The following is a 20,165-nucleotide window of genomic DNA, read 5'->3' as shown; positions in this document are numbered from 1 at the left end:
TCGATCACGGTTGGACTGCGGTGTCGTGATCTATCATTCTGTCACTCCGAGCGCGCTAAAGATGCTAGATCCGGTCCACCATCTAGGAATCCGACTGGCCACTGGCACTTTCAGGATAAGCCCTATTGAAAGTTTATATGTAGAATCAAATAAGTGGTCACTCCATATGCAGAGAACATACATCAGCCAAGCATATTTTCTGAAAGTCCACTCTAATCCTCAACATCCGTGTTTTAATACCGTTTACGATATGACATACGCTGCACTCTTTCGCAATCGTCCCTATCAAAGAGAGCCCTTTTCACTGCGTGTGAGGGAGCTTAGCGCTGAAATGGATGTCTCACTCCTCAAACCTCGCCTAATGCCTCCAGCCAAGCTGCTACCTCATTGGGAGTGGCAGCTGATACAATGCGATATATCTTTCATGCGCGTTACAAAGCGCGCTCAAGAGATTGAAATCCAAATGCATTTCCGGGAACTCCAGTACAAACACTCCTGCACGGAGTTTGACACAGACGCAGCGAAGTCACACGACGGGGTGTCCTCTGCAGCCGTCGGTCCATCCTTCTCGGAATCCGATGTACTGCATCCGGAAACTAGTATGATTACGGCTGAAGCCTACGCACTGTTGTCCGCTGTAAAGCATATAAAGAAATCGAAACTCCAGAAATCAGTTATATATACGGACTCCCTTAGTGTTGTGAAGGCCTTCATGCCATTCTGTAACCACAAAAATCTCATAATTATTGAACTCTATTCCGTCCTGTGCAAAGCATGCGGGGAGAGGTGGGGAGAGGCTGACCGTCCTCCACGTCCTCTTGAGATGCCGGGAAGCCGAATCTGAAAGAAAGAAACATTTTTTCTTTGCATACTGGCAGCACATCCCCCTTCATCCTGTTATGTTACTCGGTGCAGAACCGCTCTTTGATACCAACGCAGTCCTAGGTTTCCTTAAAGATGTGCTACGTGTTATTAGCCCCATTAGTTCGTAGCGCCTCCTCTCTTCGGAGGATGCCGCTGTGATAATTATTTCGAATAGCACATGTCTCTAGGCCCTTGTGTTTCAAGGGCTCTGGCGAGGCAGTAGTACTCTAAGCAATTTAGCATCCCGCATATTTTATATAATGCATCATTCTTTCTTAATGCATTTTAGTGATCATGGTACACGGCATTAATCATTGCCATAATTTTATTACGTGTAGATTTTATATAATTTACACCAACTCTTTTAGGCCTCTTTACAGCCACGTCACATTAACTTCACCGAACCCATTATACCACTACAAATTCATTAGCAACATGGCGCTCTTTGGCCATACCTGGCCCTTGAGCCATTAAACCTCAAACATCATCGGAAGTCAGGCACTTGCGAAAGAGCTTCAGCGTACAGGCAACGTTGTGTCCGGTACGCTGGCAACGTATTTCGGCGCGTCGTAGTTCCCACTTCGGTAACAAATTTGTTGTAGCCAGCCCTTCACAATGGTCGCGCTGCAACCTCATTGCCAAGTGTTTTCTTTTCTTACTCATATACGGACGTACTTTAGAAACAGCCTTGGCCAGACATTTATTCCCTCCATGGCTGGCCACGATACTTGGCCGCCGACTTCCACTCCCCCCCCCCCCCCTCCCCAGCAGTATTCAGACCGTAGGCAGTCGGTTAATTCCACTTGTTTGTAGGAAACAAGTTTCCATTCTCGAGGAAGGTCTCCTCAACGAAACGGATTCAGGTTTTTCAGAAGCTCTCCGGAACAAGCTTTAACTGCTGGCCTGTAGTCACAATCACAAAACGAAATAAAGGAATCAAAGCACATTCTGATATTAAATCGAAATTCACTGGCCGATAATATAAAGGTACCATGCGTCAGATTGCAACTATATTCCAAACAATAAAAGATACCTTCGACTGCTGCCATCATCCCTTGCCTTTTGCTACGTAACTCAACGCATATGGCGTTCTGCTGCTCAGGTCGCGCGTCTGCCTCTAGGCCGCCGCGGGCCCATTGCTATGGCCTAAAAATGCGACAACGCTTGTGCAGGATCATTTAGGCGCGAGCGAAGCACCCAAGATCCTCGAACCTGTTATGGAGACCTCCACTACGCTGTGCCCTTTATATCCTCAGTGTTGCTTTGACCGCACGAAATAAACGCTCGACGAAATCAGTGACATCCGCTTATCGCAAAAACGTCGTCACGGAAGTTTCGTACTACCGTTGCTCCGTGCCATAGTAACTACAACGCCTCCCTAAGGGGTATCACAGGGAGCCGTGGTGTATTTGAGGCTGAGCGAAGAGCATGCTTCATAAAGGGTGAAAATCAGGAAAGCCTCTACTGAAAACTATTTAACCTACCTTTTATGATCTTGGAACACAACGTGATCGATTCTGAAGGTAGAGGATGTAAAAGAGCGCATGTACGACATTATATCTAAGGAAACTGATGTCAATACCCACTGCAAGACAAATATGTTATACATGATGATGAATATGTGTCTAGCATGCTGACCTAGTGCATTCAAGTACAAATTTTATGAAACACCACAAACGCATTTAAGAAGTTAGCCTAGGGGGTTGGATCATTATTGCCAATTCTGGCATTGCTTCAACAATTTGAATGTCGAGGCGCCTGCTAAAAATGTAACTTTAGAAGCGCTAACGGAGCAACTTTTCATTGTAGTGATAACGTGCATCGTCCCTCAAAAAAAGAAAAAGAAACTACACGTGACGTTGTGTCCAACACGTTTCCATTCTTTATTGTATCGTTTACTTAGAACTCCTAATGTGTGGTCTCGTCAGCCAATTGCACGAACGTGCGCGCAGGGAGACCGATAAAAATTTCAAATTTTCGCATTTATTTTAGGTAGCATACATGTACAAATTTTACTGTTTGGACAACAGGAGGAGGCTAATTCTTATGAATTTTGCTACTCTGCCACAGGCATCGGACAAGGCATCATGTTCAACTGCAGCATCGTTGGTCTCGGCGACAACTTTCCATCATGGCGAGGCCTTGCCATTGGAGTCGTGATGTCCGCGGCGCCCGCATCGTCGATAATTTGTCCCGCTCTATTCAATTATGTCATGGAACTTCACGGGCTACGTGGAACTCTGCTCCTCACCGGAGCGTGTTTGCTGAATGTCCCGGTCTTTGCACTCCTGCTTCGAAATTCGCAGCCAAATGAAGTGGAAGAAACGCCGCGACAACGCGTCTCGGATTTGAAGTCCTACCTGTCTCCAGAGCAAAAATCACATCACGCATACGAACGTTCCTCCCTTCCCACTGCTTCTGAAAGCAAGATTATCGTGCCAAGAGGCTGCGCGCGCCACTATTCACGCCCTGTTACCGTCCTAAGGCAAGAACGTTCGTTCGGGTCTCCTGCTGCAAGACAAAGGGAAGCCTTTAACGTTTTGAAAACTACGCCAAACAAAGACGGTCTCCGAAAAGAAGCGAGTTCTCGCTCGGTGGCTGACATGCAAACCAGCAAATGGCCAACCTCTACCAATGACGTTGAGCGAATGAACCAGGCAAAGTTTCAGGGCTTGTCTTGCTCAATCCCAGCATTGGACCACTGTAGTGAGACCATGGGCGTCATTCACGTTGAGCTGAAGCAACAGGTGCAGGCTCAAAAGCCTTCAAATAACAGTGTTTTCAAATATAACGCACTTATTAAAAGTGTACGAAAAGTAGCCGCAACTCCGCGAATCTACGCAATCGCATACTCCTTCTACGCGTACTGCCTTTTTCTTGACACGTTCCTTACAGTTATCGTCGACTATGCTGTGGACAGCGGAATCTCCAAAGGAAACGCTGTGCACGTTGTTGTGTTCTTCTCAGTGACAGACACCCTGTGCCGGTTTCTCATGCCCTGTCTCACAGACCGCAAGCTGCTCTCGACTACTGCTCTCTTAGCCTCATCTAGTTTTGTAGCTTCGCTTCTCGCCGGCAGTCTTCCCTTTATCAAGGGAAAAGTAGGCTTCTGGATTGTGGCTCTGGCATTGGGGCTACCTTGCGGGTACATCAATGTCGGAATCTCAGAAAGTGCGTCAACAGTTGCCGGAGAAGTGAACCAGCCCATGGCTCTTGGTTTCATGTCTACGGCGGCGGCTGTCGGCTCCTTCACGGCACCTTCGTTAATAGGTGATCAGCTCTTTGCAATATTGCTAAATCAAATACCACGCGGACTTCCCCATGTACAGGGTATCCCACTTAACTGGAGCCAATAATATAAAAATGAAAGTCACGTGGGAAACGCATTGCACCGAACCGTACTATTCGCAACCGCCTACAGTAACTCGGAAATTTTTTTCCCTATCACTCACTAATTATTTAGGTTTATTTACTCAACTTTTTAATTCATGGCTGAACACCCCAAGTATGATAGCCGATTTGCAGAGCACCTTCAGAAACCACCGATCGAGTTGTTTCCTTTGCGATAAGTCTCGCGTAGTCCTTTTTTCTTCATTGTAAAGAAAGCCCGGGATATACGAAAAAAGCGACGTGACGGAGCGCTTGTGCAGTGGTATCGTGCTGCATTCAAGCGTGCGTGGAACGAATAAGGTCGGCTCCCGTCGGATGACGGCGAAAATGCATGCTGCTGGTCGAGCACTGCAGAAGAGATAAAGAAGGCTCTGCGGCTTCCCCGTTGCCAGTTACGATGCAACCGGCCTTGTTTACTGAACGCAGGGTTTAGAGCAGCACGATACTACTGCACAAGCGCTCCGTCACGTGGCTTTTTCATATCTCGCGGGCTTTCTTTGCACCCTGGAAAAAGGGACTACGTGAGACTTATCGCTCAGGAAACAACTTGATTGGTGATTTCTGAAGGTGCTCTACAAATCTGCGTATCATACTTCGGTTCCTCGGCCAATAAATAAAAAGTTGAGTAATTAAACTTAATGAGTCAGTTATCTAGAAAACTAAAAATTGCCCGAGTTACTGTAGGCAAGTGCGAATAGTATGCGTTCTGTCCATTCCACTTCGGAGGCACCTTTCATTTTTAAACTCTTTGCTCAAGTTACGTAGGACAAACCTGTATCCCACGCGCGATGTTCCCTGCCAACTGGCATATCGATTACAATGCACGATATAAATGCACCGATCCTCCGGCTGTAATGTGTTCTATGTGGCTGCTCATGAAAGCGGGCAGGATTTGGTACGCATTTTCCTGACCATAATAACCTCGCGAACGTGCAGGGCGCACGGTAGGCAACGCCGTGGTTTCAGTAAGTCGTAAATGTTTTCCGTGTGGTTTACATGTATAATATGAATACTGTCGTGCAGTACGGTTTACCCTTGCTCAGTTACCATCCTCATACTTGCGCAATAATTGCTGGGCCAACAGAAGAGAATAGGGAGGTGAATCAATTAATCAAATATTGTTATTGACAGCAGCGTTACAACAAAACATAGCTATACTGCACTAGGTAAACAACCAATACATTTGCCCACAGGAACTCAGATGCGCGGGATTGAGTTTCGTATTTAGAATAACATATATACATTTCTTAAACTCTGGGGCATCTCGAGGCGAAACTACGATCTGAATACGAGGCAGCAGTAGTGGGAGTCAGCGCTATAATTTTCACCAAATGGGATCCATATAAAGAGTCTTTGCTTGTATGTAGGCGAGCGAATCGTGCATTTGGACCGCCATTGAAATGCGGCCGCCTCTTCCGGTATCGCACTCGCAACTTCGAGCTCGGCAGTGAAGCATCATAGCCGCTGGGCTACCGCCTCGTGTGCAAGTAGACTCTATCAAACCGCAGTTTACAAAACACGAATTTTTCAGTAGCAGAGCGCAGCAGTGCTTAATTAAATACCAAACACACATTTCCAAGCTGGTGTTTAAAGGTAACTATGTTTACGGGGAAAGATAATATTTCTAACCGTCTTCACTTCGAGCCAAATAATGCACCGCATATTTTACCGCTAGCTGCGTGGGAACAGATTGCTGTGTGTTCTCTTTCAGTAAAACTGACATGACGAGGGAAATTGACAAGCTATATATAGAATGCGTGTGATTTCCGGCGTATGGTTTCTATGCAATGTTCGGGTGGCTATGAAATATGAGCGCAGGAGGAAATGTAATCCTTAGAATAACAATTTAACTTAAACCGATCCCCGTTGCTGACTACGCATTTCTTCCAACCTAGTCTCCAAACACCGCAAACTGCGGAATAATAAATGTTTGATGTTGTACTTGCCCCAGTACATTTATTTTTGCACTTCACAAACGACAGTTATGAAATAATGCCCCAAGAATTACTACACATTTGTGTGCATTCACAAATGTGCAGCTAGTGGTCATTATCTACTTCGAAAAAAAAATCACGATAGCACAATGCCTTCTTCGAAATGAGTAAACATGGCTTTGATACCGCACTCGGGGCAATACCGGACACCCATACACTCATGGGTGTCCAATCATAGATTGGGCACCCACTGTTGCATCTAACCAACTATCCCACGCAACCATACTTCTAAATGGCTTTGATTGCCGGGACAGCATTCGTTCTGCTTGTGCCGCAAAAATTGTATTTTGGCGAGCTCGCGAGTAAAGAAGTCATCGTCCTTGCACACTGTACAGATGGTCAACCAGCGAAGCTGAAATGTGCGGCCCCGGTGTTTATCACTGGGTTTATCCTGAGGCTTCATTCAACGACAGGTAGGTAGGCTGCCGGATCCTCGATACGCAGTTGCCGCTTGCGCTCGGCTGCATAAGCGTTTTCTTTTCACCCGTGGCCTACCAATTTCGGAACCGGAGACAAACTGCTGCGCGCGCTCGGCTTCGACGGAGAGCAACAACGTCACTACTGGCGCAGCCATTCAGGCGCCTCTCCTTTTCCTTTCGTTTTTTTTTTTGCGCTTGCTTATGCTCTTGCGCCGGAGGAGTTTCTGGCGCAGAGGCGACAGAGGGACTGACGGAAGAATCGGCTGGCCATATCCAGCTTCCCTGTAAAAGATCAGCGAACATAGCTGTGTACATAGTTTGCGAGAGTTTACGGGCAAGTGACATTAGACATCAGTCGATAATGCAAACATTCAGCAATAAGGTCCCCAGCAAAAAAAGGCAAGTGCGGAGCAAAAAGCAATATTTTTCCAATGTCAAGCGTGTAGTGTTCTGTTCCCGAGCAGGCGGGGCTGAAATGCCGATGGAATCGTCGTTTAGGTGAGCGGTAAAAAAATCACGCGAACTTCTATGCTCATTGCTGCAGGCGTTAGAGTAATTTCAGAAAACATAAATTCCTTTCTACTTTAGCAAATTTTATGTTACGTTTCTTCCAACCTAAGCTGATCGATGTTGTGATACTTCCCTAAAATATTCCCCTGTAACTCGTCAGAATATTGCGGCAAGCGTTTTCGATGTGTTTGGCGACAGAACTCAACATGGAAGTGTTCAGTGCAAAATTGAAAGCTGAAAGCTGGCCTATCTGGAAGCTTGATATTCGCCAAATTTCTAGTGTCTGATTGTCAAACACTAAAAAAAAGAAAAAGACGACTGTTCTGGCGGGAATGCGGGGGTGCTGCTTAAGATGTAAAGTCCTAAAATCATTATTAGCATTTAACCTCCAGTAGTTTGTGTGGGAAAAAATATTTAACTTGCACCTCTAACCCAACATATCTGGAGTTAGAATATCTAAAATTGCCTTCACACCATTTGCTACTATACGGAGAATTTTGTAGACATCTTACGCAACACTGCAATAAATGTATAGTGCGAAGGAATTTCTTCGTGTCCGCACATCTTCTGATGCTATGTGTTTTGACGTGAACGGTTACGTGGCGCGCAACTTGTGACACGATGTATAGAAGGTGCAAGCAGCCTAGTCTCAAAGCAGTTTCCAGGTTTGCTGGAAAATTCATACGTAGCGCGATGTTTCAGGAGTGCCCGTTACTGTAGAAAAATACTTTATGTTTTGCTTATGGGGCCCCATTCCTGACTAAAGCTCAGAAATGTGCCACAAAATCATCACAACCACCTCAACCACCAAAAGCTGTCCTGTACGGAAGTTATGAATAGTTAGCTACACAACGTGCAACAAGAAGTGCGCGTTTGTGCACCTAACCTAAGGTGCAGTATTTATGGTCTCGCTAGGCATGATTGGCTAGCACTTAACGAGAAAAATAGTTCTAATAGCTTCCTTGCAACACCATGTTTTACGTGTACTAGAAGCGACAGCAAAGGACGCTTGGTGCGTATGTGTCTCGCGCGCGGCGAAAGCAGCAAGTCGGTGGTGGTAAAAACAATATTAAAATTCTGCTCAAGTAAGATCTGGCAGGCACGCGTCCTAGAATAGCCCCTCACGAGGAGCGACCCTTTCGGCCCACGCAACTAAAGCTTTTTGGGGCTTTCGAACTGGCGTTTTCAGCAGCTCCTCCCGCGTCTGTTGTGAGGGAGCTAGCAGGAGCGACCTGGGAGGGGGTAAGCCCTCGCACCCCCAAAATATGTGATTTTGGGTAGCCAATGTTTGATTTGTGCAGTTTCACATATTGGGTTTTATTGCCCGTTAATAATTATGGCGAACCAATGCGGGCTGAGGAACGGATTAGTTTGTGTTTGACGCAAGATCGGGGCTTGTATTCGCGTCAGGCTTGCGTTTGGATGCGGATAGGTTTGTCTTTCGCGCTTGTAGTAGTTTTTTTTATTTCCTAGTATTTCGTCGGTGCCTCATCCATGGAATCCGAGTCTGAGGAGCACGCCTCCCGCTTGATTAGACCTCGGGCTGCCCAGTGCGCTCGCTCATTCGCTTGATTCCCCTGATGGACAGGAATAATGTCTTGACTGGACAAATTTAGTCTGATGCTGACCATCGCATAGCGCAGTAGCCAGTTGCTTTCAGTGTACTCGCTTAACTTTTTGAGAATTACGTGTTCCATAACTTTCCCAGGCAAGAGGTTAAGGAGATGGGGCGCAGATTCTCAACCTCTTGCCTGATTTCGGTATGAAAATTATGTTTGCATGTTTCCAGCTGGTGGGTACAGTTCCCTCTTTCCACTGAATGTTGAAAAGGTTGGTAATATCGGTAACCGACCGATCGTCTTGGTTCCATAGCATATTATTGATTATGCAGTCCTCGCCATCCACCGCTATAGTTTTCATGCTGTTTTGAATAGCACGTACTTCCGATTCCATTATTTCGCTGTCTAGTTCCCTGTTTCCCTTTCCATTATAAGCTATGGGTAGGGGAATATCGGTGCTTTTATTAAAGAAGTTGTTTTTAAGAGCTTCGAGGAAGGCATCATTATTACCGGGAAAAGAATGTATGGTCCTCTGAAGGTTGTTTTGTCATGCTGTTTTAGACTGACTGGGGTTAAGTAGCTGGTTAAGCAGGAACCAAGTGTTTTTGCACCTTAGCTGGCCGTTAAGGAAGTCGCATAGCTGGTGCCAGTGTTCCTGACAGCTGTCGTGAGTCTTTCTCGATATTCCGTTCGCCTTGCTCGCTGCGTTTGCGTAGGCCACGGTTGTGTTTCTGCGGGTGCCAGCGCTTCTGCAAGCTCTGCTGCGCAGATCACAGGTGAACCAATTTAGCATCAACAGCCTAGGCGTCCGCCTCCTCGTCTACCGTCGTGGTTGAGTTGGTTGCGTCAATGAGAAAAGTGGATATCCACTCTTCAAGGTTGGCCATGGTTGCGGGTTCGCGTCCAGTGCGAACATACCGAAAAGCATCCCATTAGATGTACCTAATTTTAGCTTATTTCACGTGTAGCTTCTGGGGGGGTACCGTAATGGAAAGAATGTAATGATCGCTCGCAACGTTTAGTTCGGTATTCTCCCAGATGGCACTGTCTGTGTGCCTGGTGAAAGTCAAGTCAGGCGAGGTGTTTTGACTGACGCTGTTGCCTATGCTGGTTGGTCTTTCAGTGTCAAGCAGAAGGGTAAAAACGAGGCCTTCAGCGGTCTCCCAGAGTTTAGTGTCCTTGTTTTGGACATTTAGATAGCCGCAGGACGAATGCTCCGCATTAAAATCTCCGAGCAGCACGAGTTGTGCTTGTTTTGCAGCTTTATATGCTTTCCCTTTTTAGTGTAGCGACTGCTAGGCTTTTATTCCTAGGGGGCTCCAAACGTTCAGAATGTGGAACGTTTGGCCGGATCTTCGTTTTCGCAGGATTTCAACTAAGGTGTATGACACCTCCCTGAATACTGTGTCTAATTGATTGGAGGTCACATTTCTGCTGACCATGATCGCCGTGGTGGGAGATATGTCTGGAGCGCTAATTTCGTTATTAGCGGCAAAACCAGACAATTTTGCCGCTATCCCAGTTTCCTGGAGGGCAACTATGTCAGGTTTGGTTTGGTGACTTTCAAGCATATATTCTAGAGACGAGGTGGTTACAGCGGAAAGCTCTGCAATTACACTGCCAGATTACGGTTGGCGCTTTGGCCATCACGTTTGTTTTTGCAGTTCCGTGCATGCTGAAGACGTGCTACGTGTTCTTGTGAACACTCCAGAAGCGCGTTGACCTACCTAGTTGCGCAATATGTTTGTTTGTCGCGTTGGTATAGGTGGCGTTACCACCTGAGGCTGAAGATGAGGTTGAAGTTGGGATTGGGGTTGTGCCGCATTTTACCCACTGTGGGACATAACCGCGGTCATGGCTGAGTTAACAGTGGCAACGCCCTTTACCAACAGTTTGTTTTGGGCGGCTTGCTCAGCAACCATGCTCTAGAATACGCGTTATAGTTTTAAAATTCGGGGGTCCGACGTGGGGGCGCTCTCCACGGGTACTGCGGCGGGACCTTCCGCCTTCCCTTTAGTGTAGTGCGCACCATCTTCTTTCATGTGGTTTTCTGCATCCACTCCATGCCTAACACAAGCCACGAAATCGCTCGCGTTTTTGGTGCTGGGGCGTTATAGGCGTATGCCTGCTTGCTAATTGTCGAATTTTGGTATTAGCGGCAGCTAATTGCTGCAGTAATTTCATTTAGTCCGCCAGCTCTCTTACCTGCGCGTTTCGGGGCAGCTTGTTCCGGGGCTTCCACTGAGGCTCGGCTGTTCCCCAGGCGACCTGTATGCTCTTGGAGCTCGAGTGGTCTCTAGGTGGCGGGGATGCCGACCGATCCCTCCCGCTCGCGCTCCGGCAGCGAAGAGGTGGAAAGGATTCGGTTCGGCTTTGGTCTGTCACCTGACCTCACTCCTCTGGTCTTTACGTTCTCGTCGACGCATTCGTGCAGTTTCGGCTCCTCCACATGGAGACCGCGTGATGTTGGCGTTGGATGGCTTGGTGGGCTGCTTTTCTTTTCAACAAACAGATATTTGCAACTCCTGCTGCTAGTCGGGCGGCCTCCGCCGCATACTACGGAGGAGGGAGAGCAGGTTGGTTTTTCACCATTGGGCGGAGAAGGGTTTCATTCACTGCACCGCCGGCATCTCGGTTTTGTCGGTCGGGGTTGAGGGTACATATTTACTGGGTGCCCCAGCGTCCAACAGTTGATGCAGGCCTCCGAATATTCTCGGAGCGTGAAGACTTCAAACCTTAAAGGCAGGGAATGCACGAATTTCGGGAGCTTGACTACGGTGAAAGTGATCACGAAGTGGCGAGTCGTGCCCATTCTCCGCGCGTTTTCAATCGGCAGGCCGGGATTTTCGTTGCGAAGCTCGGCCCAAATCATTGGGTCGGTTTAGTTGCTTTACGCCTTGTACAACACCTCTCCCACCTAGTTGTCGTGTACCGGAATGTATGTTGTCACAGGCGTATCAAGCTTCTGCTGCGCGTACTGCAGTTTTTTAATATTACAGTAGGCCTCGGCCCGTGGCCGGTCCGCGGTACTGGCCGTGATCTGGTTGTTGGTGGGGTGGATCGCCACTTGGCCAACAGGTAGGGCTTGGCGAAAGTCGAGGTTGGCGGGGGCGCATATCGCTTCCGCGAGTACAGCTGGCCCAACTTCGGTGAAGTTGCCGGCACCTTTCGGCACCTTTTGGCACCTGGTAATCGTCCACTGGTAAGCGTGGCATTGGTCGACGGCGCCCGATCGGAGACGGGCGGGCCCGTCGCCACGGCTTCAGTGTTAGCTCAACCTTCGGCGAGGCCTCTCTGCTGGCCGGTCTCGATGCGGCTCCGGTCCGGCTTTGCTATCTCTGCTGCATGTCCAGGGCGGTCTTCCACGTCCTGTCGGACAGCTGAGTTGGGTCAATAGCTTCGTATTCTATGACGTTCTCCATCGCTGGGCTCGGCGCGGCAGGCAAACGCCGCGCATGGTGGCCGCGGTCGAGTCGAGAGGTGCATCGCCGTTAGGCAAGCGTGGCATCCCGGCGTGGTCAGGATAAAAGGGATCACTACCGACAACTGTTGCTTGCAGAGGTCTTCCATCCGCTGTGAGAATGGGGCGCCGGATGAGTTAGCAAAGAACCTCAGGAACTTTGATGGTCGTAGTTGGCTCGGTCACGCTGAAAATTGTCGAAAACATGCGGAGCTCATATGATTTGCACCCGCACTCCTCGAGATCTTCCAGGCTCTCAAGCGAACACAACATAGATCGGTGCCGAGCTTACGTTCGCGAAGAGGGCTCGAGGAATGAAGAAAGGCCAGGCAATCCGTTCCTGTTCTCCACTGTGTCTGCATGCATCTTACGCCACCCCGGAACCCATATAAATCGACGGCCACAATGGCACATTACATTTGGCGCCCAACGGCTCGGGATGAGCTACGAAGACATTTATTCCTTTTTCTTTAGGGCACGTCGCTCGCTACGCGGTCCTTTGTTCGAAACACTGACTTCAGGACAGCGTCGGCTCCATAAACCCAAGATGGCGACTGCCCAATGTTGCATCGATGTGTTCGAACCGCTGCATGACGCCTTCTGGGTGGAAGCCTACGGGGCATTTGTCTCCGAAGCAGGGGCCCTAAGAACCGAAGCGGATCAGCTGCGGCGCGAATTGTAAGGACTGAAAGATAATGTTTTCGCCGAAACACGACGTCGACGCAGAATTCGACGCACCAAAGCCTCCTCTAGACATACTGTTGCAGGCAAATCATGTCTTTTTTTGCAACCCACTCGCTCCGATTGTGGAGCAGATTGACAGCTTCGAGTCAAAAATACGTGACGACTCAGATGCCGTATCCTGCACGAGTGCGGTGACGAGCGTTGCGTCAATAAATCTTAATCTTAAGCACTCTCTTAAACGCGACTCGGTAAACCAACGCGGCAAAGCTAAAGATGAATCTACTTCATGCCTGTCTGACGGCTCGGGCGAATACGCTTCCGGCCAACAGTCGAGTTTCCCGGCACGCTCCTTACCGCATTATGAGAATGATGTCACCACCTGCCTTCACCGATTTAATTTTTGGTTCAGAAACTTCAGCGTTCATGAAAAGGTCGCGATACCCTCCATTATCTCCAGGCTCCCAGCTAGTGATTTCACATGGATGCGCCACCACACAAAGATGGACAATATCCCTACTTGCGCTGATGTGAAGGTAGCGTTCCGCCGCCTTTATAACATAGATTGTGATATAATGTATAAACAGCGAATGTTCAGAGGTATACAACGAGCTGCGAAGTCGTGTACTGACATTGCATACCACAAGTTGGACCTCATGGAGCAATGTAATTATCCAGTATTGCAACAGGAGAAGTGTCAGGCCATCATGGCTACGCTTTCAGAGAAGGCCTAGCAACACTTCTTTGACAAGAATTTTAACAACCTGCATGACATGATAAACTCTTTTCTGCACTTTGATCAGATCAACAATTCTTAGGAAAACGTTAAAGATATTGTTGCCGCTGAACCTCCCACACCGCAGGCCGCGGAACTTGACAAACCGTTTGCCTCGAAGTCTACGCGGAATTGTCAGCACAAGGAGAGCCTAGAGTCGAGTGGTTCCTCAGAGAACGAGGTGCCACAGAGAAACCTGCCTCAAAGGCAGCCTGCGGGCTTGAACCCGTTTACGAAACCTCTGACATATTATTTACCGAGGGTTTTTATCAGGTCCCAAAAGAATACCGCCATAATTTGCAGATTGTACTTGAACTGTTTTAGAAGGGGACATTTTATCACACAGTGTCATCTGTGTCACAGTAGCAGGAGGAATTTGAGTCCGCCAGTCCAAAGCAGCAGGCAGACGATGAAGTGGTGACGCCAATGCCCGCGACCAGCCATCAGTGAACCAGCCAGCAGGTGTCTTGTGCGGTTGCGCTTCTGCCATCGTCAACGACCAAACGTTTAAATGCACCTTGGGCTCAGGAGCTGTTAAACGTTTGTATACTGCACCACTGTTTCAACGACAGACTAACTATTGGACCTTCATCCCTGCGTTCCGTAGGTGCAAGCGGCTATCACTTGCAAAACTTCAGTCAAGTCAGAGGTGTTCTAACAGTCGAGGGCCAGACATTAAAGCATGAATTTGTCATGGTTATGCGGTTACCTCATGACGGAGCGCTTCTAGGCAATGACTTCCTACGGGCCTTGAGAGCCATTATTCCCAGGGGCTTGGAAAGCTTTGCCGTGTTTGTTCCTGAGATGTTACAAAACGTACACCTCATTAGAGAGCAAGCGCTACGTGCTTCATCACTGAACTTAGTTCTAGTAGACTGGCATCGCATGTCTAGGGACAAAGCTCCTGTAATGATCATCACAGTGACAAAGCTCTAGAACGACTGCTATTCAGTCATTGTGGAGCCCATGGTTACAGATGCATCAGCAGAAGTAGTCAAGGTTTTGCTGACGAAGTGTTCTTCTGAAGCCATCCTGCTTCGATCTCAGATGACAATTAGATTCGTAGAAGCAGGAAGCAGAATAGAGGGCGTTGAACTCTGTGTGGAAATCTCAATAGATCCTCCAAATTTCATGTCTGCCTTCTCCTGAGGACCTTCATAAACCCTCAGCTTATGCAGTTGTTCACCCGCAGCATCGCTCAATCCAAATTGGCGACGTCAGTATGACATTAGAACAACGTTATATTCAAGTGAGCTGCAGGTCGTGAAGGAGTTAGCGCAACATGCTGGCTTTGCACAATCAAGCATGGATGATGTAGGCTCCTGCAAAGTTGAGCAACACTGCATTCCTGCTGGGGATGCAAAGCCCATCTCCCTATGACCTCGCAGGTTGTCTCCTACGCAGCGTGACCTCGTCAAGAGTCTGATCAAGGACCTCATCGACGCCAACTTAGTCGGGCCTTCTCTGTGTCCTTGTGCTCCACCGCTGGTCTCAGTAGCAAAGCAAGATGGGGCAAGGCGCATGTGCGTCGACTATCGACGGCTGAACGCAGTGACTGAAGGTATTGTTTAAGCCCTTTCCAAGGATTGGAGGTACCTTGCAGGCGCTCACCAGGAGCAAGTGCTTTTCTGTCATGAACTTGGTGTCTGGTTTTTATCAGAAAGCCATGCATCCTGAAGACATACAGAAGACGGTTTTCGTGACACCTTGGGGTCTCTATGAATTCCTACGGATGCCGTTTGACATTAAAGGTGTTCTTTTCATGTGTGAATGAGCTATGCGGAATTAGGTACGGCAATGCCCTCCTCCACATTGAAGATTGCATAGTCGTCAATCGGAAGTTTGGAGACCACGTTTCACACCTGAGGGACAACTTTTCAAGGTTTCAGAAAGCAGCTTTGAAGTTTAAACTGCAAAAATGTTTCCTCTTTCGCCCTGCTAATAAATGCCTTGGGTATGTTGTCACAGAAGATGCTGCAAGTCCTGACCCATCAATACTTGCATCTGTTCAGATGTTCCGGTCTCCTCAAACCGTGTAGGAACTTCTATCATTCGTAGGTATTACGCAATACTGCAGGAAGTATATCCCTAACTACAACGTTATCGCGGCACCTTCAGGTTCTCTCGTAAAGAAGAATTCTGCTTTTTCCTTGGAAGAGGATCATCAAGCGGCATTTGAAACATGAAAACGTTATTTCTGTTAGCCACCTGTCCTTAAGCTGTTCTCAGAAATGCCACAGTTCGGTGTGCAAATACACAGAGATGAAACTGGTCTCGGCATAGGGGGTCTGTTCGTGCAAGAGGATGAAGAGCGACGATATCGTCCTGTGTCATAGCGTCATACCTGAGCAGGGCACTTAAAGGCGCCGGGCTTCGATACTCTTCGAGGGAACAGAAATCTCTTGTGAAATGTGCATTAGAACAGTTACGACCATACTTGATAGGCCGCAAATTCCAAGTTGTTAGTGACCACCACACCCTCTGTGGATTTCGCGCTACAGGGAAAGTAACCAACGTCTGCTTCAGTCGTGGCTGGTTTTACAGGAGTTTGACTTTGACGTCACCTACAGATAATGAATCCTGCACGGCGCGTCTCATTCTCTCTGTGGGATACCTCCCATTGATCCTGAGAAAAGGCAAATAATTACCGTATCCCATCCATTATTGCGATATTGTGGCAACATTGGTCACGAACAGCGCCAGGACACATATTGCGCTAAAGTCCTGGATCTGCTTAGTGGTGCGTTGGGCACAATAAGCAAAAGAAACGGGCCCCAAAAATGTTGATGCACAATGAGATGTTGAATAGGAGAGATCAAGGTCCGGTCAAGCTGTCGATTTCTCCTGTGCCTTCCTTCTCAGCGACAGGCTGAGGAACTTCCAGAAATGCATGAAGGAAGTTACGGTAGCCACATGAGCATCAGAAGAACATTCGAAGCGCTGAGGTCCAAATACTACTGTCCAAAGCTTTACACGGATTTTAAACGGTATGTGAGCCATTGTAACGTTTGTCAGAGGATGAAGATGTTGACATCGGTCCTTTGTGGATTACTACAACCAACAGAGGTGCATAACCCTTTTCATACAGTTAGTATGAACATAGTATGACTCTTCAAGGCCACTACATGATACAGATATGTCATCCTAGCCAATTACTATATCGCAAAGTTCGTTGAGGCAATGCCCTTGAGGAATATAGAAGCTACAGCAGTTCAAACGTTCACTGAGCGCAGACTCCTTTTGAAGCAAGGTGACCAGTCACGGTTATTCAGACCACTGTAATAATCGCGTTCTACTGAAGCTTGCCTCAGGCATCGCGGCATCCCACATACTACCCCCACAGCATATCTTCCTGCAGCGAATGGTTTGTACGAAAGGCCAAACAAGACAATCAAGCGGATGATTGCCATGACTACTGCCGGAGGAGAAAAGTAGGCCGATATCCTTCCCTGTGTTGTATTTTGATACAACACCGGGTACTACGGATCACCAAACTCCATTCTTCTTGGTGTATGGCATGGATCCAGTGCTTCCACTAGATGTTCTTTACAGCCGAGGAGAACTTGAAGAACTGAAAGACGAGTCAGGCTATATATAGCTTGGTAATGCACGAAAGACTGCAAAAGGCTGGAGACCTTGCGACATTATACTGATGCAAAAAAACAGAACTACTTGCACACACATCACAAGGATATTGTCTTCAAAGGAGGGCAACTAGTGCTTCGTAAAGCTCCACCATCGGTTGTTAAATCGACCACATGTTGTAACGGCCTTCACAAGGTAGTCAACAGACTGTCCCCCGTGGACTACGAGATCAAACTCGCCGATAACATGGGAACGGAGATTGTGCATGTGGAGAAGTTCAAGCCCTACTTGAGCGTAACTGCCGAGATGGAACAACCTCGTGCTTTGGGCTAAGTTGTACATGCGTCTGACGCAGTGTGTGTGCAGTGCAGGTGCCAGTGACTGCATTTACTTTTCCTGTGTGAAAATGAAACGACGATGCTTACCCTTGTAAATATTTAAGTGTTAAACGGTTAATTTCTGTTTTAATATCCGGGATGTTATGTGTTGTGTATTTAGCATTGTGTGCAGTCGAGACACTTATCTCAAAACCCGGGCCTTTCACGAGCGATAGCAGATGACGCTTGGTGCGTACGTGCCTCGCGCCTTGGCGCCGACAAAACAAAGATGATGATGACAGTCATCTAAAGAAAGGAAAGACGCCTGATTAAAACCAAAGATCGGGGCCGAGCTGACGCTTGCAAGGAGGACTAGAGGAATAAAGAAAGATGGCCGGGCAGTTCCTTCCTGGTCTTCACTATATCTGGACACGTCTTACGCCGCCCCGGAACCCATAGCAACAGACGGCCGCTACGGCACAACCTACATCAGCAAACTTTTATTAGCTACACGTGACATGAAATATTTTTCAATAATTGTATTTTTGGAATAGACTGTGCGCAAAACTCTAAAGCGCCTATTATATATCTAGTAAAATTTGGTTCAGCCTAGCGAGGTGCCTAGGAAGTTTGGCGTAAGATTACCTTGAATTATTTAATCGCCTATGCCATTTCTACTACCACGGCTTTATGCGATTTCTGAGCAGTCAAGTCCTTCATGGTGGCACTCTGCACGTGATCGAACACTCTGCGTCTAGTTCCTCAATAGAATCACAGCTCAGCGCGGTGCATGGAATTACTGTCGAGAATAATTTAATCTGAACCTCACCTCTCCGACTCCGTCGTCGAGTTATCACTCACACTCTCGCATTTAATTCTCCGGACACTAGTTTACAATACTTCTGATATTTCAGAACGTAGGTGTAGCCTTTATTCGTTTATGCTTTTATTTTATGCTAATACCTCTTGAATTGGCCACTAGCTTCCACCACCTTCGCGCTTTCTACCTTTCATGTGACGTTTAGCATTAGCCTTTGCGCACTAAAACATTATCGTCTGGTATTTACTCATGCTGACCTCTCAGCTTTCATCAAAAAATACATTTTTGCTTCTGCTGGTGGAGTTACAAAACTACTGAAGCCTATCAGCATTACAGTGTCACAATACAAAACTTTTAGTACTGGTGCCCGATTCCTTTGCTTTGTTTGCATCAGCTACATTATCCAGCCGCCCTACACTGACGTCATTTATTGAGATGGCGTGTTTTTACGTTATTTACTCGCACGTGTATGTCTGAATCTGCAAAATTTTTCTAATACTGTCTCTTGTTTTCGCGCATTGCAGGCCTCTTCCGGGACACCTGGGGCTCATATGATGGCCTATTCTTTTTTCATGGCAAGCACCCTCATGGTTGAATTTGCTTTGTTCGCAGTACTTTCAGCAATTGACTTTCGGAAGTCCAGGAAGTTTGAAATACAAAGATAGACATTTCTACGTTTTAGCGGAACAAATTTTATTGACACTTTCTTGCTTCTGTGCAAGTGAACGCTCTGAAAGCGGACACGTAAAAGAGAACGCTTGTTGCGCGTTGCTAGCACCAAAAGCTATAGGCATGACACTATATGCCTGATAACTTCAGAGACAGCACTCCCGTATTGCAGGTATAATCCAGCCTTTGCACATGACCATCGACAATGGTAAGTGTAGACACATTTCCGATACAGTTTATTTGCCACAAGCCGTGGCGGCATACTGAGCCGACCATGAGCCGATGAGAGCCGACCATGAGCCGGCGCGAGAAGTCAGACACCGAGCCATTATGTTGTTGTTGTTGTTGTTGTTATTTTCTCTAAACACGGCTCGCACCCATGAAGGGGATCGGCCACACTGGATGTATGGTACGAACTTGTAATTCTGTGTCTTGAATTAACAGGACTGCACTACACTGTTTTGAGCATGAAAAAGTTCTTGGAGCTATCCAAGAAACCAAATGCAAGGAGGGGCTGTTCAACGAGAACTGTGTAGTCCAATTTATGTCACTGCTGGCGCCCGACGGGTAGTGATGCAGTCTACGCAGCTCAAGGAGATGCGTTCTTTCCATTGTATCCATAGGTGGTCAAGAAGTTTCTCACAGTGCCGCAACTTTGTAGCCAGATCATCAGTTGTTACTCGCGCGTATTAAGTTTCATCCGCAGAGGAAAGCCATTCAGGACGCATTAACGTGTGGTGCCAGTTTTTTAGAACATGCGGCAACAATCCCTGGTCTCTTAGAGGAAGCTCTTGTGTGTCGTGTTGTCTTATCGAACGACATGGTGCGATTGGAAATTGCACCCGACCCTGTGTGCCGTCTTTTAATTATCTCTATAAAACAACTCTTTCTAGGCATTAAAACGAGTAGCCCTTTTGCTTCTGGACCCTTGTCGCTCGTCTGCGCTAGTTCACCTGAACGAACCGATTTTTGCAGCTGCCGTTAGACAGCGACGCAATCTTATGCTAGCGCCGTCTCCGCAGAAGCTTGCATCCCCATAAACAAAGGCAACTTAGCGTGTTTTCTTTTTCTTAACAACGAGAAGCATTACTGTGCCAGATTGTACACTGAAAGATGTAGACC

The 20,165-nt window shown here is 47.5% G+C and overlaps 1 protein-coding gene across 1 annotated transcript in view; it reads left to right on the top strand.

Moving 5' to 3' along the window:
* The window catches only part of LOC142571158 (uncharacterized), an 86,381-nt gene extending 67,369 nt beyond the window's left edge, over positions 1–19,012 (top strand). Inside the window, exons 3-4 of the mRNA XM_075679436.1 lie at positions 2,935–4,134; positions 18,899–19,012. Of these exons, the coding sequence (XP_075535551.1) occupies positions 2,935–4,134; positions 18,899–18,969 (1,271 nt within the window). The 3' untranslated portion in view covers positions 18,970–19,012. The remainder of the gene's footprint in view (positions 1–2,934; positions 4,135–18,898) is intronic.
* Positions 19,013–20,165: the final 1,153 nt, after the last annotated feature.

Source organism: Dermacentor variabilis, chromosome 2 (genome assembly GCF_050947875.1).
Source record: "Dermacentor variabilis isolate Ectoservices chromosome 2, ASM5094787v1, whole genome shotgun sequence".
Lineage (NCBI taxonomy): Eukaryota > Metazoa > Arthropoda > Arachnida > Ixodida > Ixodidae > Dermacentor > Dermacentor variabilis.
The sequence above is the reverse complement of the archived record's forward strand: the minus strand, read 5'-3'. Positions and strand labels throughout refer to the sequence as shown.